The sequence below is a fragment of the Tachyglossus aculeatus genome, chromosome 5 (assembly GCF_015852505.1).
Source record: "Tachyglossus aculeatus isolate mTacAcu1 chromosome 5, mTacAcu1.pri, whole genome shotgun sequence".
NCBI lineage: Eukaryota > Metazoa > Chordata > Mammalia > Monotremata > Tachyglossidae > Tachyglossus > Tachyglossus aculeatus.
Window position 1 is genome coordinate 59,036,500 of NC_052070.1, and position 27,964 is coordinate 59,064,463.

General features: G+C 46.5%; 2 protein-coding genes across 2 annotated transcripts; both read right to left on the minus strand.

The window, feature by feature from the left end:
* Window positions 1-1,270: 1,270 nt before the first annotated feature.
* LOC119928614 (phospholipase A2 homolog sphenotoxin basic subunit B-like) lies at window positions 1,271-11,961 on the minus strand. The gene is made up of 4 exons (XM_038747022.1): window positions 11,905-11,961; window positions 8,561-8,705; window positions 5,256-5,365; window positions 1,271-1,440 (listed from the first exon to the last, which is right to left on the minus strand). Exons 1-4 carry the CDS (start codon window positions 11,945-11,947, stop codon window positions 1,271-1,273), a joined length of 468 nt encoding a protein of 155 aa, XP_038602950.1. The 5' UTR covers window positions 11,948-11,961.
* Window positions 11,962-16,670: 4,709 nt separating this feature from the next.
* LOC119928708 (phospholipase A2 homolog sphenotoxin basic subunit B-like) lies at window positions 16,671-27,663 on the minus strand. Its single transcript, XM_038747204.1, has 4 exons — window positions 27,624-27,663; window positions 26,384-26,528; window positions 21,050-21,156; window positions 16,671-16,813 (listed from the first exon to the last, which is right to left on the minus strand). Exons 1-4 carry the CDS (start codon window positions 27,661-27,663, stop codon window positions 16,671-16,673), a joined length of 435 nt encoding a protein of 144 aa, XP_038603132.1.
* Window positions 27,664-27,964: the final 301 nt, after the last annotated feature.

The following is a 27,964-nucleotide window of genomic DNA, read 5'->3' on the forward strand; positions in this document are numbered from 1 at the left end:
GTGGGAATCGGACAAGGTCCCTGGCCTTCAAGGGGCTCAGGATCTGAGAAAGGAGAAAGCCAGGGTTAAAAAAAAAAGTCTCGGTTTATTAGCAGCCGAACTCCCAGGCAGGTTTCCCTGTTTCTGAAAGCTGATGGAAGATGATTTTTCAAGGACCAAGAGCAAAACTGTGTCATAACGGGAGGACTTGAGAGTCACAGGAAATAGGTTACTTACAGTCAGGGAGGAGAGAATGGAGAATTGGTGGGTTTGGGACCGAACGAAGTAGGAGGTAGACTTTGGTTTCCCCTCTAGTGGCTGAACACTCATTTTTGCAACTGAATAATAATGATCATCATCATAATAATAACAATAATAATATTTGTGGTATTTGTTAAGCACTTACTGGGTGCCGGACACTGTACTGAGCACTGGGGTGGATACAAGCAAATATATATATGTGTGTGTGTGTGTGTGTGTGTGTGTGTGTGTGTGTGTGTGTGTGTGTGTGTGTGTGTATACATATACATATACTATATATATGTGTGTGTATATATATATGTGTGTGTGTGCATATATGTATATATACATATACATATATTATATATGTGTGTGTGTGTGTGTGTGTATATATATATATATATATATGTATGTTTTTCCAAGACAAGATATCTATATATCGTGAAAGAACACAGTGCCCCTAAAACCCCTACCACTGCCCCCTGCCCAACACACACACACACTCTTTCCTCTTCCAAAGGTCTTTTGACATCAAATTCCTTTCCCAGAAATATATTTGCAGTTGGCGATCTGCCCTGTAGCTCATGACAAATAGGGGGGGAAATAAATACACACATCTGTGTTCTGCTGATAAGGACCAGTTTATTGTGAAACCAAGGAAATTCAGAGAAGGCTGGCAAGTGAAATGGAGAAATGGATAGTCCAGAAGGCTTCAGGGATGGGGCCCTGCTGGATAAGAGAAACGGAGACAGTCAGGAAGCTCTAGGCAAAGAGCGATAAAGACTGATGAACTTATAGAGGGGTATACAGAGTTAGACGGATCGATGGAGTCAGATGAACGGCATAGGGAGACAGGAGGACAGGTTGGCATTGCAGCCCAGTACCACCCTGGTCCTCCATAAGGGTGGGGACGCGGGCGGAAGAAGGCACGGCTTGCATTCTCTCTGCAGCTCCTCTGCCAGGTTGTTGCTCTTCGGGGAGAAGGAGGAAGAAGCTGAGTTCCCGGAGTCCGTCCTTTGGCCCCCTGGTCAGAGCCGTTGCCTGGTCTGGCTCAGTGCCGCACGGACTTTCTGGGGCCGAGGCAGGATGGCGTGTCGCCCCGGCAGCCAGGCTTCCAGTGGAAGCGGTATCGCCCGCTGTAGGAGTCCAAGTGGCGACGGAAACAGAGGGAGGCATCCCTGTCACACCGGCAGATCTGGGTTTCACACCAGTTTCCCAGACCTGCTCGTCCATGGAGAGAAACGCAGGGTTCAGCTTCCATTCTATTGGACTCTCCCAAGCGCTTAGTACAGTGCTCTGCACGCAGTAAGCACTCAATAAATACCATTGACTGACAGAAGATTCCGGCTTCTCGGCTACCTCTGTCTGACAAAAATTGGCTTGGAAGTTGGTTCTCCACAAATCCCCTCTTCATTGGCCCCAACTGCCACTCTGTTCCCACTTCCCCTTCCCATTCACTTTTTCGGCAGTGTTGAGCCCCCACGGAACCGGTCTGCTTTTTCCCTTCTGACCTCTTTGGGCAGTGGGAGGTATCAAAATAATAAAAAAAATTAACAATAATAATAATTACTGTGGTATTTGTTAAGCACTTACTATGTGCAGGCACTATACTAAGCACAGCTGCCGATTCAAGTTTCTCCAGTTGAACACAGTCCCTGTCCCACATGAGGCTCACAGTCTCAATCCTCATTTTACAGCTGAGGTAACTGAGGCCTAGAGAAGTAAAGTGACTTGCCTAAGGTCACACAGCAGACAGTGGCAGAGCCCGGATTAGAACCCATCACCTTCTGATTCCCAGGCCCATATCTGATCCACTACCATGCTGCTTCTCATAATAATAATAATAATTGTAATATGTGTTTGTTATTTATTATGCACCAAGGACTGTACTAAACGTTGGGGTAGGTATGAGATAATCAGGTCAGAGACCCTCTATTCTGTAAACTCATTGGGGGCAGGGACCGTGCCTACCAACTCTGTTGTATTATCTTCTCCCAAGTGCTTAGTACAGTGCTCTGCACACAGTAAGTGCTCAATTAATACAATTGATTGATTGAGACAGTCCCTGTCCCATAGAGAAGCAGCGTGGCTCAGTGGAAAGAGCACAGGCTTTGGAGTCAGTCGTCATGGGTTCAAATCCCGGCTCCGCCAAGTGTCAGCTGTGTGACTTTGGGCAAGTCACTTCACTTCTCTGGGCCTCAGTGACCTCATCTGTAAAATGGGGATTAAGACTGTGAGCTCCCCGTGGAACAACCTGATCACCTTGTAACCTCCCCAGCGCTTAGAACAGTGCTTTGCACATAGTAAGCACTTAATAAATGCCATCATTATCATTATATGGGGCTTGCAGAGCAGTGGAAACAGGTCTCAGCCTTGAGTTATAGAAGGAGAAGCGAGTCAGTGAATGACAAGGTCAACACAGGAACCAGAACTCCAGCCCCAAAACCCTTCAGATGGGGTAACATTGTGTCACTCTAAAGGATAACAACACAACCACAGTAATAATAATGGTATTTGTTAAGCGCTTACTGTGTTCCAGGCACTGTACTAAGCTCTAACCATCTGAAGAAACAGTGGCACCTAGCAATTACCCCGATGCTGGCTGGAGGTGCCTCTTTCCAACTTTCACTGTGATGAGAGTGTAACTTAGTGTCAAGAGCACAGGCTTGGAAATCAGGTCATGGGTTCTAATCGCAGCTCTGCCACTGATCAGCTGTGTGACTTTGGGCAAGTCACTTGACTTCTCTGTGCCTCAGTCACCTCACCTGCAAAATGAGGATTAAGACTATAAACCCCACGTGGGACAACCTGATTACCTTGTATCTACCCCAGCGCTTAGAACAGTGCTCAGCACGTAGTAAGCTCTTAACAAATGCCATCATTATTATTATTGTTATTATGAGAGCTCAGCTGAAAAGTCAATAATTACAATAATATAATGATAATAATCATTATAATATTATGAGCACCATGTGGGATAGGAACTCTGTCCAACCTGATAAATTTGTATCTACTCCAGGGTTTGTGGAACGGTCCTTGACAGGAAGCATTTAACACTAATAATTATGTAAAGTGCTTACTATGTGCCAACCACTGTAATAATAATAATAATGATGGCATTTATTAAGCGCTTACTATGTGCAAAGCACTGTTCTAAGCGCTGGGGACGTTACAAAGTGATCCGGTTGTCCCGTGGGGGCTCACAGTCTTAATCCCCAGTTTACAGATGAGGAACTGTAAAATGCCCAAGGTCACACAGCTGACAATTGGCGGAGCCGGAATTTGAACCCAAGACCTCTGACTCCAAAGCCCACATTCTTTCCACTGAGCCAAGCTGCTTCTCATGCTTCTCAGGTACTGAGTGCTCGGCTAGATAAAAGATAATCAAGAGACTCTGGATTCTGTTTTTGTTCTGCTTGTGTTTCAGACTTGGAGCAGGGGCGGTGGGGAAGTCCCCCTGCTTCTCCTCTAGACGAGGGAATGAATGTGTCTGTCAACTCTGTTATACTGTACTCTCCCAAGCACTTAGTACAGTGCTCTGCACACAGTAAGCACTCGGTAAATATGATTGATTGATTGATTGTTTCCCAACTACGGGATAATGCTAGGAGAGCTAATCAGTCTTAACCAATGCCTGCTGATTCATTCATTCATTCACTCAATCGTATTTATTGAGAGCTTACTGTGTGCAGAGCACTGTACTAAGCGCTTGGGAAGTATAAGTTGGCAACATATAGAGACGGTCCCTACCCAACAACGGACTCACAGTCTAGCCTTCCCATTGAAGCTCCGGTCCGGCACAATGGAGTTGGGAGGAAGTGAAGCCCTAGCCCCCTACCTGTCCTTCAGAGCCCTATCGAAGGCCCTCTCCTCCAAGAAGCCTTCCCCGACTAAGCCCCCCTTTCCTCTTCTCCCACTCCCCTCTACTTAGCCATGACTCGCTCCCTTTATTCATCCCCCCATCAGCCCCACAGCACTCTGCACATATCTGTTTTTTATTTCTGTATATTAATGTCTGTCTCCCCCTCTAGACTGTAAGCTCATTGAGGGCAGGGAATGTAAATGTGTATCGTTACATTGTACTCTCCCAAGCGCTTAGTCCAGTGCTCTGCACATAGTAAGCACTCAATAAATAGGACTGACTGACTGAATGAATGAGACCAACTCACCACAGTGGAACGACTAAGGCCCCCTTTCCTCTTCTCCCACTCCCCTCTACTTAGCCATGACTCGCTCCCTTTATTCATCCCTCCTTCAGCCCCACAGCACTCTGCACATATCTGTTTTTTATTTCTGTATATTAATGTCTGTCTCCCCCTCTAGACTGTAAGCTCATTGAGGGCAGGGAATGTAAATGATTATCATTACATTGTACTCTCCCAAGCGCTTAGTCCAGTGCTCTGCACATAGTAAGCACTCAATAAATAGGACTGACTGAATGAATGAGACCAACCCACCACAGTGGAACGACTAAGCCCCCTTTCCTCTTCTCCCACTCCCCTCTACTTAGCCATGACTCACTCCCTTTATTCATCCCCCCTTCAGCCCCACAGCACTCTGTACTTATCTGTTTTTTATTTCTGTATATTAATGTCTGTCTCCCCATCTAGACTGTAAGCTCATTGAGGACAGGGAATGTAAACGCTTATCATTACATTGTACTCTCCCAAGCGCTTAGTCCAGTGCTCTGCACATAGTAAGCACTCAATAAATAGGACTGACTGAATGAATGAGACCAACCCACCACAGTGGAACGACTAAGCCCCCCTTTCCTCTTCTCCCACTCCCCTCTACTTAGCCATGACTCGCTCCCTTTCTTCATCCCCCCTTCAGCCCCACAGCACTCTGTAAATATCTGTTTTTTATTTCTGTATATTAATGTCGGTCTCCCCCTCTAGACTGTAAGCTCATTGAGGGCAGGGAATGTAAATGCGTATCGTTACATTGTACTCTCCCAAGCACTTAGTCTGGTGCTCTGCACATAGTAAGCACTCAATAAATAGGGCTGACTAACTGAATGAATGAGACCAACTCACCACAGTGGAACTTCCCCTCCACAAAGCTGTAGTTGTACTTGTTAAATTTTGCGGAACACTGGTGGTGAACCCCCAACCTCCAGTAACAACAGTCATGTTTGTGGCAGCACCTGAGGGGAGGAAGGAAGATGGAGGTACTCACTTTACCTCGATCTTGTCTATCACACTGCTGACACCTCACCCACATACTCCCTCTGACCAGAAACTTCCTCCCCCTTCAGAGCCAAAAGACGATCGCTCTCACCACCTTCAAAGCCTTATTAAAATCACATTTCTAAGATCTCTTCCTTGACTAACCCCTCAAATCCCCTACTCCCTCGCCCTTCTGCATCGCCTTTGCACTTGGATCTTTAACCTTGAAACACTTGTTATTCACCCCACCTTCAGCCCCAAAGCACTCAAGTCCATCTCCAAAATATAGTTTGACATCTGCCTCCCCCTCTAGACTGTAAGCTCTTTGTGGGCAGGGAACGTGCTACCAATTTAGTTGTTTTATATTCTTCAAAGCGCTTAGTACAGCGCTCTGCGCACAATAAGTGCTCAATAAAAACCATTGATTAATTAATGATGGTATTTGTTAAGCGCTTACTATGTGCGAGGCACTGTTCTCAGCGCTGGGGAGGCTACAAGGTGATCAGGTTGTCCCAAGGGGGCTCACAGTTTTAATCCCCATTTTACATATGAGGTAACTGAGGCACAGAGAAGTGACTTGCCGAAAGTCACACAGCTGACAGTTGGCAGAGCCGGGATTTGAACCATTGACCTCTGAATCCAAAGCCCGGGCTCTTTCCACTGAGACACGACTGATTGACTGATGGAGACAGGACAGTAAGGGGAAAGCCCACCTTCCTTCTGCCTTGCTCTTCCCATAGAGAAGAGGAGCTCACAAGGGGATCCGGAGTTCTGCAGTTGTCTGGAGGCTGAACTTAGAAAAGCAGCATGGACTAGAGAAAAGAGCACAGGCCCGAGAGTCAGAAGGATCTGGATTCTAATCCTGGCTCAGCCACTTGTCTGCTGTGTGACCTTGGACCAGTCACTTCATTTCCCTGGGCCTCAGCTTCCTCATCTGTAAAATGGGGATCGAAACTTGGAGCCCCACATGGAACAGGGGCTGTGTCCATCATGATTTATTTGGACCTACCCTATTGCTTAGTGCGTGCCTGGAACACAGTAAGCGCTTAACAAATACCATTAAAAAAACCCAACAAGCTAAAAAGACATACAACACCAAGGGCAGCCTTGCTGAGACCCTACCTGTAATTTGTTTTAGTGCCCCTCTCCCCTGCTGGATTGTAAGCTCCTCGAGGACAGGAAGCCTGCCTACTCTATTCAGTCAATAAATCAAACAGTGGTATTTGTTGATTTATTTGGACCTACCCTATTGCTTCGTGCATGCCTGGAACACAGTAAGCGCTTAACAAATACCATTAAAAAAACCCAACAAGCTAAAAAGACATACAACACCAAGGACGGCCTTGCTGAGATCCTACCTGTAATTTGTTTTAGTGCCCCTCTCCCCTGCTGGATTGTAAGCTCCTCGAGGACAGGAAGCCTGCCTACTCTATTCAGTCAATAAATCAAACGGTGGTATTTGTTGATTTATTTGGACCTACCCTATTGCTTAGTGCATGTCTGGAACACAGTAAGCGCTTAACAAATACCATTAAAAAAACCCAACAAGCTAAAAAGACATACAACACCAAGGGCAGCCTTGCTGAGACCCTACCTGTAATTTGTTTTAGTGCCCCTCTCCCCTGCTGGATTGTAAGCTCCTCGAGGACAGGAAGCTTGCCCACTCTATTCAGTCAATAAATCAAACAGTGGTATTTGTTGACTACATACTAATTGCACCAAACCTTGTACTAAACGCTTGGGAGAGTGCAATACAGGAGAGGTGGTAGACATGTTCCCCGCCCTCAAGGAATTTACTCCTAGAGCTTAGTGCTCTGAACAGCGTAAGCGCTCAATAAATATTATTGATCAATCGACACACTTCCTTACCTAGAACAAGAGCAAATTCCACCCAGGTTGATGGGCTGGGTGGTGATTATTACTATTGTGGTACTTGTTAAGTTCTTATTGTGAGACAGATGGTGGACTAAGAACTGGGATAATTACAAATTAATCAAGTCAGACACAGTCCCTATCCCACATGGGGCTCACAGTCTAAATAGACGGGAGAGCAGATATTGAATCCCCAGTTTCAAGTGAGGAAATGGAGGCACAGAGAAGTTAATAATAATAATGATGGTATATGTTAAGCACTTACTATGTGCCAAGCACTGTTCTAAACGCTGGTGTAGATACAAGTTAATCAAGTTGGACAAAGTCCTTGTCCCAAATGTGGCTCACTGTATTAATCCCCATTTTACAGATGAGGTAACTAAGACACAGAGAACTGAAGTGACTTGCCCAAGGTTACAGAGCAGACAAGTGGCATAGCTGGGATTAGAACCCAGGTCCTCTGACTCCCGGATCTATGTTTTTTCATAGATCTAGGCCATGCTGCTTCATACTTTTTTAAAAAACGGTATTTGTTAAATAATAAGTTAATAATAAGTTAATTAGAGAAGTTAATAATAATAATAATAGTATTTGTTAAGCACTTACTATGTGTCAAGCACTGTTAATAATAATAATAATAATAATAATGATGATGGCATTTATTAAGCACTTACTATGTAGAAAGCACTGTTCTAAGCGCTGGGGAGGTTACAGAGTGATCAGGTTGTCCCACGGCGGGCTCACAGTCTTAATCCCCATTTTACAGACGAGGTAACTGAGGCCCAGAGAAGTTAAGTGACTTGCCCAAAGTCACACAGCTGACAATTGGCGGAGCCGGGATTTGACCCCATGACCTCTGACTCCAAAGCCCGCGCTCATTCCATTGAGCCACGCTGCTTCTCTTCTGTTCTAAACACTAGGGTAGATACAAGCTAATCTGGTTGGGCAAAATCCCTGTCCCATAAGGGACTCGCAGTTTTAATCCCCATTTTACAGATGAGGGAACTGAGGCACAGAGAAGGTAAGTGCCTTGCCCAAGGTCACGCGGCAGACAACTGGCAGAGCCGGGATTAGAATCCGGGTCCTTCTGATTCCCAGGCTCGCGCTGTATCCACTAGGCCATGCCGTTTCTCCAAGCAGTGGAATCCCACCGCGGCTGATATCATTTATTTGATTCCCCTCCCGTGAGGCAGGACGGTCAAACCTTCCCGGTGCTTGGTCAAGTGTTCATTATTCCACCCCGATGTGCCAAGTTGGGGTGCAACTGCCCCCTCTGCCCCTTCCCCTGAAGAGACTGTTACCTGTCCGTGGCGTCTACGGGCTGGCCTCGGCCTCCCCAACCACAGTGGCAGCCGTAGGCGAAGTAATGGGGGAAGGCCCCTCTCCCGGTGGCTTGTTTGATCATTTTCTGGAACTCGTAGAGGCTGCCCCCGGCCCGGATCACACCTGTGGGCCAGCAGAGCCCAGTGAGCGGAAAACAAGTCACAGTGTCCGCCGAAGCCCCTCACCCGCCACTCAGTGAGGGTCCCAACCCCCCTCCACATCCTCCACCCAACCCCTGGCACCCCTCATTCCCTCCCTACGGTCCCCATGGTCTCTTCTGTTGCCAAACTGTACTTTCCCAGCACTTAGTACAGTGCTCTGCACATGGTAAGCGCTCAATAAATACGATCTTCTAGTCTGTGAGCCCACTGTTGGGTAGGGACCATCTCTATATGTTGCCAACTTGTACTTCCTGAGCACTTAGTACAGTGCTCTGCACACAGTAAGCGCTCAATAAATACGAGTGATTGATTGATTGCTAAGTGCCTACTATGTGCCAAGCACTGTTCTAAGCACTGGGGTAATGCACGGTAATGTGCACATGGTAAGCGCTCAATAAATATGATTGAATGAATGAATGGTCATAATAATATGTAATAATAATAATTAAGAGGAATTGTTAAGCACCTACTATGTGCCAAGCACTGTTCTAAGCACTGGGGTAATGCGAGGAAATCTGCACATGGTAAGTGCTCAATAAATACGATTGAATGAATGAATGGTCATAATAACATTTAATAATAATAATTAAGAGGAATTGCTAAGCGCTTTCTATGTGCCAAGCACTGTTCTAAGCACTGGGGTAATGCAAGGTAATCTTCACCCGGTAAGTGCTCAATAAATATGATTGAATGAATGAATGGTCATAATAATATTTAATAATGATAATAAAGAGTAATTGCTAAGCACCTACTATGTGCCAAGCACTGTTCTAAGCACTGGGGTAATACAAGGTAATATGCACCCGGTAAGCGCTCAATAAATACGATTGAATGAATGAATTGTCATAATAATATTTAATAATAATAATTAAGAGGAATTGCTAAGCGCCTACTATGTGCCAAGCATGGTTCTAAGCACTGGGGTAATGCAAGGTAATCTGCACATGGTAAGCGCTCAATAAATATGATTGAATGAATGAATGGTCATAATAATATTTAATAATAATAATTGAATAATTGTTAAGTGTCTACTATGTGCCAAGCACAGTTCTAAGCACTGGGGTAATGCAAGGTAATCTGCACATGGTGAGCGCTCAATAAATACAATTGAATGAATGAATGGCCATAACAATATTTAATAATAATAATTAAGAGTAATTGCTAAGAGCCTACTATGTGCCAAGCACTGTTCTAAGCACTGGGGTAATGCAAGGTAATCTGCACATGGTAAGCGTTCAATAAATACGATTGAATGAATGAATGGTCATAATAATATTTAATAATAATAATTAAGAGGAATTGCTAAGCACCTACAATGTGCCAAGCACTGTTCTAAGCACTGGGGTAATGCAAGGTAATCTGCACAAGGTGAGCGCTCAATAAATATGACTAAATGAACAAATGATCATAATAGTAATTAATAATAACAACAATTATAGTAATTGTTGAGCACCTACAATGTGCCAAGCACTGTTCTAAGCACTGGGGTAATGCAAGGTAATCAGGCTGTTCCACGTGGGACTCATCATCATATAGGGCACATACGCTTAATATCCATTTTACAGATGAGGTAACTGAGGCACAGAGAAGTGAAGCGGATTGATCAAGGCCACCCAGCAGACAAGTGGCGGAGCTGGGATTAGAACCCATATTCTCTCACTCCCAAGACTGCGCTCTTTCCACTAAACCATGCTGCTTCGCTGGTAATTATCAGTGGCAACAGCCCGGGCTTGGGATTCAGAGGTTGTGAGTTCTAATCCCCGCTTCATTCATTCACTCATTCAATCGTATTTATTGAGCGCTTACTGTGTGCAGAGCACTGTACTAAGCGCTTGGGAAGTACAAATTGGCTTGTCAGCTGTGTGACTTTGGGCAAGTCACTTCACTTCTCTGTGCCTCAGTTACCTCATCTGTAAAATGGGGATTAAGACTGGGAGCCCCACGTGGGACAATCTGATCACCTTGTATCCCTCCCCTTAGTGCTTAGAACAGTGCTTCACACATATTAAGCGCTTAACTAATACCATCATCATCATTATTATTATTATACTCGTTAAGTGCTTACTAAGTGCCAAGCACTGTTCTAAGTGCTGGGGTAGACTACAGACTAATCAGGTTGGACACAGCCCCTGTCCCACATGGGGCTCACACTCTTAATCCCCATTTTTTATCAATCAATCAATCGTATTTATTGAGCTCTAACTGTGTGCACAGCACTGTACTAAGTGCTTGGGAAGTACAAGTTGGCAACATACAGAGACGGTCCCTACCCAACAGTGGGCTCACAGTCTAGAAGGGGGAGACAGAGAACAAAACCAAACATATTAACAAAATAAAATAAATACAATAGGTAAGTACAAGTAAAATAAATAAATAAATAGAGTAATGAATATGTACAAACATCTATACATATATACAGGTGCTGTGGGGAAGGGAAGGAGGTAAGGCAGGGGGGATGGAGGGGGGACGAGGGGGAGAGGAAGGAGGGGGCTCAGTCTGGGAAGGCCTCCTGGAGGATGTGAGCTCTCAGTAGGGCCTTTTTACAGGTGAGGTAACGAGGCGGGAGAGGTGAGATGACTTGCCCAAGGTCACGCCGCCTACAAGTGGCAAAGCCAGGCTTAGGTCTTCTGACTTTGTGGTCAGAACTGACCATCCCACCAGGGGTATCACCGTCAGTCTTCTTGGGCCCAGCCTTCCCGGGCCTCTTTTAGACTGTGAGCCCACTGTTGGGTAGGGACTGTCTCTATATGTTCCCAACTTGTACTTCCCAAGCACTTAGTACAGTGCTCTGCACACAGGAAGCGCTCAATAAATACGATTGATTGATTGCTTCTGGGGCTCCCCCATCCCAGGGAGACCTGACCAGGCTGGATTGGGGCCTGTGGGGCTGGCATCCCCTTTGAAGCCTGACCTTTAGCCCCAAGACTCCCTTCAGACTGGGCCCAGCTGACTGCAGAGAAGCAGAATCAATCAATCAATCATATTTATTGAGCGCTTACTGTGTGCAGAGCACTGTACTAAGCGCTTAGGAAGTACAAGTTGGCAGCATATAGAGACAGTCCCTACCCAACAGTGGGCTCACAGTCTGGAGGTGGTCAAACTGGGCCACCTTCCCCCAGACCCCCAAGCCCCCCACTCCCCACCCTACTCCCCACACTCACAGCAGCAGGCCATCAGCACCGCCAACGCCCACTGCCACCTCATTTTGGGACTGGACCTGGGAGAAGAACCCAATGCAGAGCAGTTGGGATCCCACTCAAAGTCCAGGCTGTCCTGGGGCACAGGGGACAGGAAGGAAGGGAGAGAGGGGAGGAGAGGGGAGGGATGGAGAGAGGGAAGGAAGGGGAGGAGAGGGGAGGAAGGGGAGGAGAGGGGAGGGTCTGAGCAGCTTCAGTGCTAGCGGGCCCGGGACAATGAACCTCTCTCGGAGTCGCTTTAATAATAATAATAATAATAATAATAATAATAATAATAATAATAATAATAATAATAATAATATTGATTAAGCGCTTACTATGTGCAAAGCACTGTTCTAAGCGCTGGGGAGGTTACAAGTTGATCAGGTTGTCCCACGGGGGGCTCACAGTCTTAATCCCCATTTTAAAGAAGAGGGAACTGAGGCACAGTTAAGTGACTTGCCCAAAGTCACCCAGCTGACAATTGGCGGAGCTAGGATTCGAACCCATGACCTCGGACTCCAAAGCCAGTGCTGTTTCCACTGAGCCACGCTGCTTCTCTGGTCCTTTGGTCCTTGATGGCTTTTGTGGCCAAGGGGGATGGGGTGGGATGGACGTTGTATCTGCAGGGTTGGGCCCTTCAGGGGAAGAGATCCAGTCCTGCTTTCCCTCCAGCGGGGGTCCCACCCTGCTCTCCCACCGGAGGGGGGTCCTAACACTGCTCTCCCACTTGCGGGGGTCCCACCCTGCTCTCCCACCGGAGGGGATCCTAACCCTGATCTCCTTCTTGAGGGGGTCCCAACCCTGCTCTCCCTCCAGCGGGGGTCCCAACCTTGCTCTCCCTCCGGAGGGGGTCCCAACCTTGCTTTCCTTCGGGAGGGGGTCCCAACCCTCCTCTCCCTCCGGCGGGAGCCCTCTCATTTCCCGGAGTTTTTGGCCCCAGGAGTCCGGTCGGGTTTGCAGAGAGGAGAAAAGCAGCCCAAGCAGCGGAGCCCCCAATTCACCCCCTCTCGGATCTAACAGGATCCCAGCCTCATTCCCCTGGAGAGAGAAAGAGACAGAGAGAGACCCCCCATTCCCTGCAGCGTGGTCGCGGATCTGACAGCGTCCGGCCTGGGGGTCGCGTAACAAAGACACATGACGAGGCAGGGGTTTCCGAGAAGGAGGGATCCTGGGTTCGAAGAATCTCTTGAGCAACTGAGATAGGAGGCTTGTAGTAAAACCTCACCCAGGCCTCCCTCCCTCCTCTCCCCACCCAGGCTGCTGAGACCCCCGCCCAAAACTTCAAATTTCAGCCTGGCCACCTTCCCTAGACATTGGCAAAGTGCTCAGCAGTCAGCGATCCCCTCCCCATCCCCCCCGCCTTACCTCCATCCCCTCTCCACAGCACCTGTATATATGTATATATGTTTGTACGGATTTATTACTCTATTTCTTTATTTCATTTGTACGTATTCATTCTATCGATTTTATTTTGTTAATATGTTTTGTTTTGTTCTCTGTCTCCCCCTTCTAGACTGTGAGCCCACTTTTGGGTAGGGTCCGTCTCTATATGTTGCCAACTTCTACTTCCCAAGTAAGCGCTCAATAAATACGATTGAATGAATGAATGAATGAATGAGGCGAGTTAGAACTTTGATGCCTCTCCCCTGTCCCTGCCCCCAGCTACTAACCCATTCTCAGCCCAGGGAGTCAATCGATCAATCAATCAATCGATGGTATTTATTCAGTGCTCATTATGCACTGTACGAAGCACCCGGGAGAGTACAGTACCACAGAATTAGCAGACACGTTCCCTGCCTCTAACAATGTGGAATCTTGAGGTTTCCAAGGAAGGAACAGGGCGGCCCAGCCAAGCCCAGAGGCAGCATCACCCAGTGGAAAGAGCAAAGGCCTTAAAGTCAGAAGATCTGGGTTCTAATCATGCCTCAGCACCACACCAGGAGCCCCATGCGGGACAGGAACTGTCCAACCTGATGATTTTATATCTACCCCAGCACTCAGTTCAGTGCACTTAATATTAAATATTATTATTGTTGTTATCAAATACCAAAATTATTTAGAATAGAAGTGACAGGGAGACTGGAAAACTAGGACTGATGATTTGAAAAGTTGGAGGAGAAAGAAGTGCAGGAAGATGGAGAAGGGGAGGGGAGTGAGTCATCTTTGGAGGTGGTAACTTATTGGGGGTGATAAACTCCAAGAAAAGATTTAGTGTTTCCTAATTCAAATTTCACCCACTTTGAGCAAAGATAGGACAAGGTAAGCAGGTGAAACGCCCAGGGGAGAGATAATCCTCCATTGTCTGGTGAGGGATGTTTCCCCCTTCCCCCTGAAGTGGAAGGGAGGGGGCTATCTAGGTGTTGTCTACAGAGCCAGAGACTGGGGCTGGGGCTACTGACCGAGCTCCTGTGGGGTAAGGCTAAGCCCAAATCCAGTGGGCTAGAGGTGGTCTGACTCCTGGAACTCTCCTTCCTCCCACCACCCCCAGGCTGTACAACCCTGAACATCTTGGAACTCAGACCCTCAGCTCTCCTCCAGGGCATGAGACCTGCTTCTCTTCCCTTACCACTCCCCACCACCCCACAACATCCACAATCCTCCTCTGCCCCTGCCAATGCCAATCCTCCCCTGGACTCGGGCATCATCTAGATGGGAAGCTGAGGGAAGCTGACAGAGATGCTAACCTGCCCTGCTCCCACCCCCATTTCGCCCTCTTCTCTCAAAGAAAACTCCACCCCACTGAAACCAGTTGAAACCAGACTCAGAGCAACTTGGATTTTGCTATTTTTATTTGGAATTCATAGAAAGAGGCAATTGGTAAATGTGAGGCACTTGGAAATATTCTGTTTTCCCAACACGTCATGGAAAGAGGGCTTGGAATCTCCTTCCTTGGCCAGCCTTGTGATGATGATGATGATGACTGTGGAATTTGTTAAGTGCTTACTGTGTGTCAAGTACTGTCCTAAGCGTTGGGGAAGATGCAAGATGATCAGGTCCGAAACAATCCCTGTCCCACCCAGGACTCGTAGTCTAAGCTGGAGGTGGAACAGGTATTGAATTCCCAGTTTACAGATGATGGAACCGAGGCACAGAGAAGTTAGGTGACAGCAGGTATGTGTTGGGATTAGAACCCAGGTCCTCTGAGTCCCAGGCCTGGCTCTTTCCACTAGGCCATGCTGTTCCTCATGACTAACCTTATGACTAGGAAAGAACTTGCCCCCTATCTGTCCGGGTACCCACGTCCTCCCCCTCGGCCCATGTTCTCCCCCTGGCCTGAAATGCCCTCCCTCCGCATATCCACCAAGCTAGCTCTCTTCCTCCCTTCAGAGCCCTACTGAGAGCTCACCTCCTCCAGGAGGTCTTCCCAAACTGAGCCCCCTCCTTCCTCTCCCCTTCTCCATCCCCCCACCCTACCTCTTTCCCCTCCCCACAGCACCTGTATATATGCTTGTACAGATTTATTACTCTATTTATTTTAGTTGTACATATATCCTATTCTATTTATTTTATTTTGTGGATATGTTTTGTTTTGTTGTCTGTCTCCCCCTTCTAGACTGCAAGCCGGTTGTTAGGTAGGGACCATCTCTATATGTTACCCACTTATACTTCCCAAGCGCTTAGTACAGTGCTCTGCACACACTAAGCGCTCAATAAATACTATTGAATGAAAGCATGAATGAGGCAGGGCATTAGACATGATGATCTCCAAGATTGGTTTGATGATATTGAGGGGAACAATAGTCCCGAACTTCACAGACAACCTCAGGCTCAGCTCAGCCTGTTCAGGTCGGATAGAAGCACAGTGGAGATTCCTGGTTTTGTAGCTTGTCTACTGTGTGACCTTGGGCAAGTCACTTAACTTTTCTGGGCCTCGGTTAGCTCATCTGTAAAATGATTTAGGACAGAGACTGTATTCAACCCAATTGGCTTGTATCTACCCCAACCCTTAGCAAAGTGCCTGACACTTAGTAAACGCTTAGCAGATACCATACAAAAAGGGAGAATAACAGAGAAGCAGCATAGCCTAATGGAAAGACCATGGGCCTGGAAGTGGGAGAACATGGGTTCTAATCCCAGCTTCACCAATTGCTTGCTGTGTGACCTTGGGCAGGTCACTTAACTTCTCTGTGCCTTAGGTCTCCTCTTCTCCTGTACTTTGACTGTGAGCCCCATGCGGGGCAGGCACTGTGTCCAACCTAATTAACTTGTATCTGCTCCAGTGTTTAGAACAGTGTTCGCCACATAGTAAGCACTTAACAAAGGTAATTTAAAAATAGCATTTCTGCTCTGAGCTCCTGGATCCTGCAGATCTCCTGCTTAATCATTTAATCAATCAATCAATCAGTGGTATTTATTGAACACTTAACTGTGTGCAGAGCACTGTAGCAAGAGTCAGTCAATCAGTCAATCATATTTATTTAGTGCTTACTGTGGGCAGAGAACTGTATTAAGTGTTTGGGAGGAGACAATGCAACAATAAAGACATTCCCCGCCCACAACAATCTTACAGTCTAGAATAAAGCTTAGGGTCTACAGTAAGAGCTTGGGCAGACTTGGTAGACATGTTCCCTGTCTAAACCGAATTTACAGTCTATTCCAGGTGTCACCATGAAACGGGAGTGGAGGAGAGGGAGAAACAAGCTGCCCGAAGAGTGGTGTTCCCAATGCAGAACTGGTTTCTGGATCAGATTCTTTTTCCTGCAGGTGTGGAGCAGTAAATGTGCAGGATGGGGAGGGAAAGCCTTCCCTTAGCAATTCATAGTCCTTCCTTTGCAAGAGAGCGACCAGTAGAAGCGTAATTTTGGCTGGTAAGTATGGAGGTTACGCTGCAGGCAGAGAGCCAAAGCCTTGTCACACTCACAGAGGTTTTTCTCACACCAGCTCCCAGGACCTACCCACGCAAAGAGAAAAGTCCCCAGACAGGTCAGTGAGTGACACACAGCTAAGATTCCTCAGAGAAGCTGTCTGTCACGGCCTCTCTCTCCCCTTTCCCTTCAGAACCCAGAGCATGGTGGCTAGAGCTCGGACCTGGGATACCGAAGGCCATGGGTTCATTCATTCATTCAATCATATTTATTGAGCGCTTACTGTGTGCAGAGCACTGTACTAAGCACTTGGGAAGTCCAAGTTGGCAACATATAGAGACGGTCTCTACCCAACAATAGGCTCACAGTCTAGAAGGGGGAGACAGAGAACAAAACAAAACATATTAACAAAATAAAATAAATAGAATAAATATGTACAAATAACAGCTCCTCCACCTGTCTACTTTGTGACCCTGGGCAGTGTGATCTCACTTCACTTCTCTGTGCCTCAGTTACTCATCTGTAAAATGAGGATTGAGATGGTGAGCCCCATATAGGACAGGGACTGTGTCCAACCTGATTTGCTTCTATCCACCCCAGTGCCTGACATATAATAAGCACTTAACAAGTCCCAGCCTGAGCCCCCTTTTTCCTCTCCTCCTCCCCATCCCCCCACCCTACCTCCTTCCCCTCCTCAAAGCACCTGCATATATGTTTGTACAGATTTATTACTCTATTTGTTTTACTTGTACATATTTACTATTCCATTTATTTTGTTAATGATGGGTATCTAGCTTTATTTCTATTTGTTCTGATAACTTGACACCTGTCAACATGTTTTGTTTTGTTGTCTGTCTCCCCCTTCTAGACTGTGAGCCCGTTGTTGGGTAGGGACCGTCTCTATATGTTGCCAACTTGTACTTCCCAAGCGCTTAGTACAGTGCTCTGCACATAGTAAGTGCTTAATAAATGCGATCAATTTTTTTAATGGTATTTGCTAAGCACTTACTTCGAGCCAAGCACTATTCTAAGCACTGGGATGGATATGAGCTGATCAGGATGGGCACAGTCCCTGTCCCGCATAGGGTTCTTAATTCCCATTTTACAGATGAGGTAATTGAGGCACATAAAAATGACGTGACGACCCAGGTCACATGGTAGACAAATGGAGGAGCCAGAATTAGAACCCAGATCCTTCTGAATCCCAGGTCCGTGCTCTATCCACTAGACCACACTGCTTCTCCAAGCGGTGAAATCCCACCTCCTCCAACAGGCCTTCCCAGGTCACATCCATCCAGGAGCCTCTACTAGCAGTTATATATTTGCACAACTATCAGAAGTGCTTTTGCATATTCTTGATTTACATGAACTAAAACTTATTCATCTTTTTATCCTTCCATATATCTGCGATCAACGACTGTAGTGTTGTCTCCTTCTACTCCATCTATTTGCGAGTGTCCCGTGTCTGTCTGGCTCTTTGATTGCAAGCTTCTTCAGAGCAGAGAGAAGCAGCATCATCACGTAGAAAAGGCAATGGCTTTGGAGTCTGAGGACCTGGATTCTAATTCCACCTCTGCCCTTTGCTTTCTGTGTGACCTTAGGCAAAGCACTTAATTTCTCTGTGTCTCGGTTTACCCAACTGTAAAATGGGTATTAAAAAGCTGTCCTCCCTCCAGTTAAGACTGTGAGCCCTAAATAGGATGTGGACTGTGTCCAATCTGATTGCCTTGTATCCGCCATAGTACTTAGAACGGTGTTTGACACTTAGTAAGGGTGAAACAAATATAATAATAGTAATAATAAAAATGTAGTCCTCCAAGTTCCATAATACAATTCTCTTTAGCCGCAAGCCCTCAATTAATACCATTGATTTATTCATTCATTCATTCAATTGTATTTATTGAGTGCTGACTGTGTGCAAAGCACTGTACTAAGTGCTTGGGAGAGTACAATACAACATCAGGCACATTCCCTCTCCACAGTGAGCTCACAATCTAGATTATTCACGTATTTATCTGTAGCTCCATGAAAATCTCAGAGCACTCCAAGGACATTCCCTCCAAAATATTCTTCCCTCTGCACCTTAATCAACAGGTGACTTGGTAAAGATCAGTCTTTCATGCGTCAGTTGGGAAAACTGAAGTACAGAAAGGTTAAGAGATTTATCCAATAATAATAATAATAATAATGGCATTTATTAAGCGCTTATTATGTGCAAAGCACTGTTCTAAGCGCTGGGGAGGTTACAAAGTGATGCGGTTGTCCCACGGGAGGCTCACAGTCTTAATCCCCATTTTACAGATGAGGGAACTGAGGCCCACAGAAGTGAAGTGACTTGCCCAAAGTCACACAGCTGACAATAGGCGGGGCCGGAATTTGAACCCATGACCTCTGACTCCAAAGCCCAGGCTCTTTCCACTGAGCCAAGCTGCTTCTCAACCCAAGGCCACACAGCAGGTCAGCAATAATCAAACAGTAGCATTCCCATCCCTGTACTAAGTGATTGGGCGAGCAATCATAGAGTCTCCATCCTTCAGGAACCAGAAACTGCATAAGGAGCAGTATGACCAAGTGGAAGGAGCTCGGGCCTGGGATTTAGAAGGATTTAGGTTCAAATCCCAGCTCTGCCACTTGTCTGCTGTGTGACCTTGGGCAAGACACTTCACTTCTCTGTGCCTCAGTTACTTGTAAAATGGGGATGAAGACTGTGAGAACCACGTGGGATAGGAACTGTATCCGACCTGATTGGCTTGATTCTACCCCAGCACTTAGTACAGTGCTTTGCACATAGTAAGCGCTTAATAAATGCCATCATTATTATTATTATTATTATTATTATTATTACAGTGCCTTCGCACTTAACTATCATAAAAAAAATTTGTCTGTGCTTTCACATGCCTTCTGTGTGACCTTAGCTGAGTCACTTCATTTCCCCGACCTCATTTTCCTCAGCCGTCAAATGAGGATTCAAAACCTGGTCTCCATCCTACTTAAAATCTGAGCCCAAGGTGTGCCGGAGACTGTGTCTGACCTGATGATCTTGTATCTACACCAGAGCTTTGTACAGAGCTTGGCACATAGCAAGCACTTAACAAATGCCATGATTATTATTTCATTATTAGAAACTGTGTCTCCTGATTCTCAGAGCCGCGCTTTTTTTCTGCTACACAGTATGGTCTAGTGGATAGAGCACAGTCCTAGGAATCAGAAGGATCTGGGTTCTAACCCTGGCTCCGCCACTTGCCTGCTGTGCGACCTTGGGCAAGTCCCTCCACTTTTCTGTGCCTCAGTTACCCCATCTGTAAAACGGGGATTGAAACTGTGTGCCCCATGCGGGACTCGGACTACTATGTGCAAAGCACTGTTCTAAGCGCTGGGGAGGTGACAAGACGATCAGGTTGTCCCACGGGGGGCTCACAGTCTTCAACCCCATTTCACAGATGAGGTAACTAAGGCCCAGAGAAGTGAAGTGACTTGCCCAAAGTCACACAGCTAAGTGGCGGAGCAGGGATTTGAACCCATGACCTTGGACTCCAAAGCCCGTGCCCTTTCCACTGATCCATGCTGCTTCGCTGCTAATCATCTTGGACATAGCCCACATCCCATACGGGGCTCGTGGTCTTAATCCCCATTTTACAGATGAGGTTACTGAGTCCCAGAGAGGTGAGTGACTTGACGAAAGTCACCCAGAGGACAAGTGAGGGATTCATTCACTCATTCAATTATATTTATTGAGCGCTTACTGTTTTCAGAGCTCAGTACTAAGCGCTTGGGAGGCTACAATGTAACAATAAAAGGACACCTTCCCTGCCCACAGTAAGGTTACAGTCTAGAGGATTAGGACCCAGTTTCGAGAACTAGCCCCAGCCCGCCTCTGCAGCCCTCCCAGAAACAAGTTCCTGTAGTTCGGGATTTTCACCGTGGGTGGAAGTTGAGGTTGACCCCCCAGGGAGACCTTTAAAAGGGGAGGGGGGTGATGATCAGGGAAGCCAGAGAATCCGGGAGGAGGGAGGAAAGGGGCTGCAGGGGGGTAGTGGAGAGATGGGCCGGGGTTACCAGTGAGCCCACTGATGGGTAGGGACTGTATATGTTGCCAATTTGTACTTCCCAAGCGCTTAGTACAGTGCTCTGCGCACAGTAAGCGCTCAATAAATACGATTGATTGATTGGCAAGTCCAAGTTGGCAACATATACGGACGGTACCTACCCAACGGCAGGCTCACAGCCTAGAAGGGGGAGACAGACAACAGAAGAAAACATGTTAAAAAAATAAAATTAATAGAATAGTAATTCCTGGCCAGGAAGATAGGAAGGCGACTCACCGCAACGAATCACCCCGAAAGTGTGGCTATATCTGTAGCGGTCCCAGGTGGTCCAGCAGCGATGCGAGGTGAGTCCAGCGTAACAGCAGTCGTGGATCTGGCAGCACCTATTGGGGGGGTCAGGGCAGAGGGGAGATGGCATCACGGGGAGACCTGCAGGCTCCCAGCCTGCTGCTCCACAATTAAATAATGATGATAATGATGGTCTTTAATTATAATGACAATGATGATGGTATTTGTTAAGCACTTACTATGTGCCAAGCACTGTTCTAAGCACTGGGGGTAATAATAATAATAATGGCATTTATTAAGCACTTACTATGTGCAAAGCACTGTTCTAAGCGCTGGGGAGGTTACAAGGTTTGTCCCACGGGGGGCTCACAGTCTTAATCCCCACTTTACAGATGAGGTAACTGAGGCCCAGAGAAGTTGTGACTTGCCCAAATCAATCAATCACTCAATCAATCATATTTATTGAGTGCTTACTGTGTGCAGAGCACTGTACTAAGCGGTTGGGAAGTACAAGTTGGCAACATATAGAGACAGTCCCTACCCAACAGTGGGCTCACAGTCTAGAAGTCCCAAAGTCACACAGCCGACAATTGCTGGAGCCGGAATTTGAACCCATGACCTCTGAAGCCCGTGTTCTTTCCACTGAGGCATGCTGCTTCAGGTTGTCCCACATCGGGCTCATAATCTTAATCCCCATTTTACAGTTGAGGCAACTGAGGCTCAGAGAAGTTAAGTGGCTTGCCCAAAGTCACACAGCTGACAAGTGGCCGAGGCAGGATTAGAACCCACGACCTCTGACTCTCCAGCCCATGCTCTTTCCACTAAGCCACACTGCTTCTCTATTTGTTACGCACTTATTATGTGCCAAGCACTGTTCTAAGCACTGGGGTATATACAAAGTAATCAGGTTGTCCCACGTGGGGCTCAGTCTCAAGTCCCCATTTTACAGGTGAGGCGACTGAGGCACAGAGAAGGGAAGTGATTTGCCCAGGGTCACACAGCAGGTAAGTGGTGGAGCCGGGGTTAGAACTCCCGTCCTCTGACTCCTGAGCCCGAGGCCAAGCTGCTTGTCCAAAAATTTTGCCTCCCCCTCGGGGAATTGAACCCCAGTCCCGTGCGTGACAGGCGGGGATACTAACCATTCATTCAATCATATTTATTGAGTGCTTACTGTGTGCAGAGCACTGTACTAAGCGCTTGGGAAGTACAAGTTGGCAACATATAGAGACAGTCCTTACCCAACAGCGGGCTGACAGTCTAGAAGGGGGAGACAGACAACAAAACAAAACACGTTAACAAAATAAAATAAATAGAATAAATATGTACAAATAAAATAGAGTAATAAATACATACAAACATATATACAGGTGCTGTGGAGAGGGGAAGGAGGTAAGGCAGCGGGGATGGGGAGGGGGAGACTGTACTAAGCGCTTGGAAAGTACAATTCAGCAACAGATAGAGACCATCTAGACTGTGAGCCCACTGTTGGGTAGGGACCTGAACCACTGTACTAGGGAGAAGATGCAGAGCCCTGGTGTCAGAAGGGAGGGGGCCGAAACCCGACGCTGAAGAAGGAGCCTCCTTGGGTTTGCCCATTCATTCATTCAGTCGTATTTATTGAGCGCTTACTGTGTGTAGGGCACTGTGCTAAGCGCTTGGGAAGTACAAGTTGGCAACATATACAGACGGTCCCTACCCAACAGCAGGCTCACAGTCTAGAAGGGGGAGACAGACAACAAAACAAAACATGTTAAAAAAAAAATAAATGGAATAGTAAATAAGTACTATTTACATAAATAGCATAATAAATCTGTACAAACATATATGCAGGTGCTGTGGGGAGGGGAAGGAGGTAGGGCGGGGGGGATGGGGACGGGGAGAGGAATGGGGGGGCTCAGACCTTCTTGTGGGTTGGTAACTGCGGGGAGAGGCTTTGGTTGTCCACTAGATGGTCAGCTCCTTGAGGGCAAGAATCATGTCTACAATTTCTATTTTACTGTATTCTTCCAAACACTTAGTAATAGTAGTAGTTCATTCATTCATTCAATCGTATATATTGAGTGCTTACTGTGTGTGGATCACTGTATTAAGTGCTTGGGAAGTACAAGTTGGCAACATAGAGAGACGGTCCCTACCCAACAATGGGCTCACAATCCTGCCTCTGCCACTTGTCAGCTGTGCGACTTTGGGCAAGCCACTTAACTTCTCTGTGCCTCAGTTACCTCAACTGTAAAATGGGATTAAGATTGTGAGCCCCCCGTGGGACAACCTGATTACCTTGTATCTACCCCCAGTGCTTAGAACAGTGCTTGGCACATAGTAAGTGCTTAACAAATACCATCATCATCATTATTATTATTATTATTATTAAAGACCATCATTAGTAGTTGTAGTTGTAATAGTGGCAGTAGTAATAGCAGCAGTCCAGTGCTTTGTACTGTGCCTAGCATATGGTAAGTGCTTAACAAATACCATCATTATTATTATTATTATTAAAGACCATCATTAGTAGTTGTAGTTGTAATAGTGGCAGTAGTAGTAGCAGCAGTCCAGAGCTTAGTACTGTGCCTGGCATATAGTAAGTGCTTAACAAATACCATAATTAGTTGTAGTAATCAGTCAATCAGTGGTATTTATTGAGCGCTTACTGTATGCAGATGATTGCACTAAGCAGTTGGGAGAAGACAGTACATCAGATTTGAGGGACACGTTCCCTGACCAAAATGAGCAAACGGTTTAGAGGATAGAAGTAGTAGAATAATAATAATAATGGCATTTATTAAGCGCTTACTATGTGCAAAGCACTGTTCTAAGCGCTGGGGAGGTTACAAGGTGATCAGGTTGTCCCATGGGGGGCTCACAGTCTTAATCCCCATTTTACAGATGAGGTAATGGAGGCTCAGAGAAGTTAAATGACTTGCCCAAAGTCACACAGCTGACAATTGGTGGAGCTGGGATTTGAACCTGTGACCTCTGACTCCAAAGCCCAGGCTCTTTCCACTGAGCCACATTGCTTCTCCATGCTAGAAGTAGCATGGCATGGTGGATAGAGCACAAGCATTGGAGTCAGAAGGTCATGGGTTCTAATCTCAGCTCTCCCACTTATCTGCTGTGTAACCTAAGGGAAGTCACTTCAATCATTCATTCAATCATATTTATTGAGCACTTACTGTGTGCAGAGCACTGTACTAAGCGCTTGGGAAGTACAAATTGGCAACATATAGAGAAGGTCCCTACCCAACAATGGGATCACTTCACTTTCCTCTGCCTCCGTTACCTTATTTGTAAAAAAAGGATTGAAACTGGGTGTCCCATGGGGGACAGGGTCTACGTCCAACCTGATAAACTTGCATCTACCCCTGCGCTTAGTACAGTGCCTGGCACATAGTAAGCCCTTAGCCTAGTGGATAGACCAGGGGCTTGGGAGTCGGAAGGTGATGGGCTCTAATTCCGGCTTTGCCACCTGTCTGCCATGTGACCTTGGGCAAGTCACTTCGCTTCTCTGTGCCTCAGTTACCGCATCTGTAAAATGGGGATCGAAACTGTGAACCCTATATGATTGAATGAATGAAGAGGGAAGAATAGAGCTTTGTCTAGATACTCATAACCCTCCCTCAATGGTACTTAACGTTTTAAGCCTTCTCTCTCTTCCCTCCTTTAATGTTTTGTTTTATTGTCTGTCTCCCCCTTCTAAACTGTGAGCCCGTTGTTGGGTAGGGACTGTCTCTATATGTTGCCAAGCACTTCCCAAGGGCTTAGTACAGTGCTCTGCATACAGTAAGCACTCAACAAATACAATTGAATGAATGAATGAATAATAATAATAATAATGGTATTTATTAAGCACTTACTACGTGCAAAGCACTGTTCTAAGCGCTGGGGAGGTTACAAGGTGATCAGATTGTCCCACGGGGGGCTCACAGTCTTCATCCCCATTTTCCAGATGAGGTAACTGAGGCCCAGAGAAGTGAAGTGACTTGCCCAAAGTCACACAGCTGACAACTGGCGGAGTCGGGATTTGAACCCATGACCTCTGACTCCAAAGCCCGGGCTCTTTCCACTGAGCCACACTGCTCCTCTATGAATGAATGTGGGACAGGGACCATATCCAACCCGATTACCTTGTACATAACCCAGTGCTTAGAACAGCATCTACTGCACAGTAGCACTTAACAAGTACCACAGTTTTATTATTATTATTATTATTATTATTATTATGAGTAGTAGTAGTGGGAGTAAGAGTAGGAATAGGGATAGGTTTAAGGAGTAATAGTATTCATTAAGTGCTTATTGTGTGCAGGGCACTGTACTTAGTAGCTCAGTACAGTGCTCTGCACACAGTAAGCGCTTAATACGATTGATTGATTGACTGAGAAGCAGTGTGGCTTAGTGGAAAGAGCACAGGCTTGGGAGTCAGAGGTCAGGGGTTCTAATCCTGGCTCCTCCACTTATCATCTGTGTGACTTTAGGCAAGCCACTTAACTTCTCTGTGCCTGAGTCCTCGCGTCTGTAAAATGGAGATTAAGACTGTGAGCCCCACGTGGGACAACCTGATTACCTTGTATCTACCCCCAGCGCTTAGAACAGTGCTTGGCACATAGTGTTTTAACAAATACCATTATTATTATTACAACTGAGCAGCTTGGGTGACAGGTGTAGAGGTCTTTGTCGCGGGAGGTGATTTTCCTGTCTGTGTTGTCCTCAAAGTCCAAAGGAATGTACTGCAGTACCCTCCGAGCAAGGAAATGGCCTTCTCGGATGTCAAAGTCTGTCTAAAGATTGATTGATTGAGAAGCAGCGTGGCTTAGTGGATAGAGCCGGACTTGGGAGTCAGAGGTCGTGGGTTCTAATCCCGGATCCGCCACTTGTCAGCTGTGTGACTTTGGGCAAGTCGCTTAACTTCTCTGTGCCTCAGTTACCCCATCTGGAATAACAGCCGGTTCCTTCTAGCCCAAGGATCAATGAACACAGACTGACCTAGTCCCAAACCCAAGTCTCAAACCTAACCTTAATAATAATAATAATGGCATTTATTAAGCACTTACTATGTGCAAAGCACTGTTCTAAGCGCTGGGGAGGTTACAAGGTGATCAGGTTGTCCCACAGGGGGCTCATAGTTTTAATCCCCATTTCACAGACCCCAATCTGAACCCCAACCCAAATCCGAACCTGAATTCAAAACCCACCCTTAACAGAAACCCCAACCCAATCCCAACCCAATCCAACCCAACCCAAGTCCAGAAAGCAGCCAGCCCGGACTGGAGTGAGAGCAGCAAGGTGGATTTTCCCTAACTAGAGAGGTCAGGAAGGAGAGAGAGTTACCAGTCCGTTGCATCTTTCGGTTGACCTTTCCCCCCGATTCCACAGTGGCATCCATAGAAACCATACTGGGTGATGGGGTTCTTTCCCGTGGTAAGACGGATCATTTTCCGAAGCTGCAGCACATTCCCCTGGCCTGGGATCACACCTGAGAAATGGCAAAGTGAGCTGGGAATGCCGGTCCTGAGAGAATGCATCTAGCTTTAATTGCGTATCTAGCTTTAATTCTATTTGTTCTGACGACTTGACACCTGTCTACATGCTTTGTTTTGTTGTCTGTCTCCCCCTTCTAGACTGTGAGCCCGTTGTTGGGTAGGGACCGTCTCTATATGTTGCCGACTTGTACTTCCCAAGCGCTTAGTACAGTGCTCTGCATGCAGGAAGTGCTCAATAAATATGATTGAATGAATTGAATGAATGAACGCACGCTTTCCGAGTGGCAGGTTGGGTGGTCGGTCCTGCTTCCGGCCTAGCCCTGATGCCACTGGCCCTTGGCCAAGCCAACAAACCTCTTTGGACCACCATTTCTCCATCTAGAAAAGTGGGGTTAAAGATTTCTTGCCTCTCTCTGTCTCTCAGGGATGTGTCAAGGATGAATGAGATATTAATAATAATAATAATAATAATGGCATTTATTAAGCGCTTACTATGTGCAAAGCACTGTTCTAAGCGCTGGGCAGGTTACATGGTGATCAGGTTGTCCCACGGGGGGGCTCACAGTCTTAATCCCCATTTTACAGATGAGGTAACTGAGGCCCAGAGAAGTGAAGTGACTTGCCCAAAGTCACACAGCTGACAAATGTCAGAGCCAGGATTTGAACCCATGAATTTTGACTCCAAAGCCCGTGCTCTTTCCACTGAGCCAAGCTGCTTCTCGATTCGTTCATTCATTCAATCGTATTTAATGAGCGCTTGCTGTGGGCAGAGCACTGTACTAAGCGCTTACTACAACAATAAACAGCTTTAATCTCTTAACGGCAAAACCGATAGAAGTGTTTGGTGTTTACTATGATTATTGTCTGGGCAGTTGGGGGCTGAGGGGAGGGGGCTGGTTCTTGGTTGGAACCAAAGGTTAATCCTTCTCATGCTGGGGGAGGGGGCAGGGAGGGAGGGGAGCCCAGAGGTAAATAGAGTCCCTGAGTTATGGGTTCAAAAGTTCCTAGTATTATCAGGGAGCCTCCTCAGGGAGAGACACCTCCCACCCCTCCACCGTACAGAGGACCCTGAGATTGGCAACACTTACAAACGGCAAACAGCATGGCCCACACCTGCAAAGCCTCCATCCTCAGATTGAGCCTGGGAACAATCAATCAGTCACATTTATTGAGAGCAGAGCATCATCATCATCATCATCAATCATATTTATTGAGCGCTTACTGTGTGCAGAGCACTGTACTAAGTGCTTGGGAAGTACAAGTTGGCAACATACAGATACAGTCCCTACCCAACAGTGGGCTCACAGTCTAAAAGGGGGAGACAGAGAACAAAACCAAACATACCAACAAAATAAAATAAATAGAATAGATATGTACAAGGAAAATAAATAAATAAAGTAATAAATATGTACAAACATATATACATATA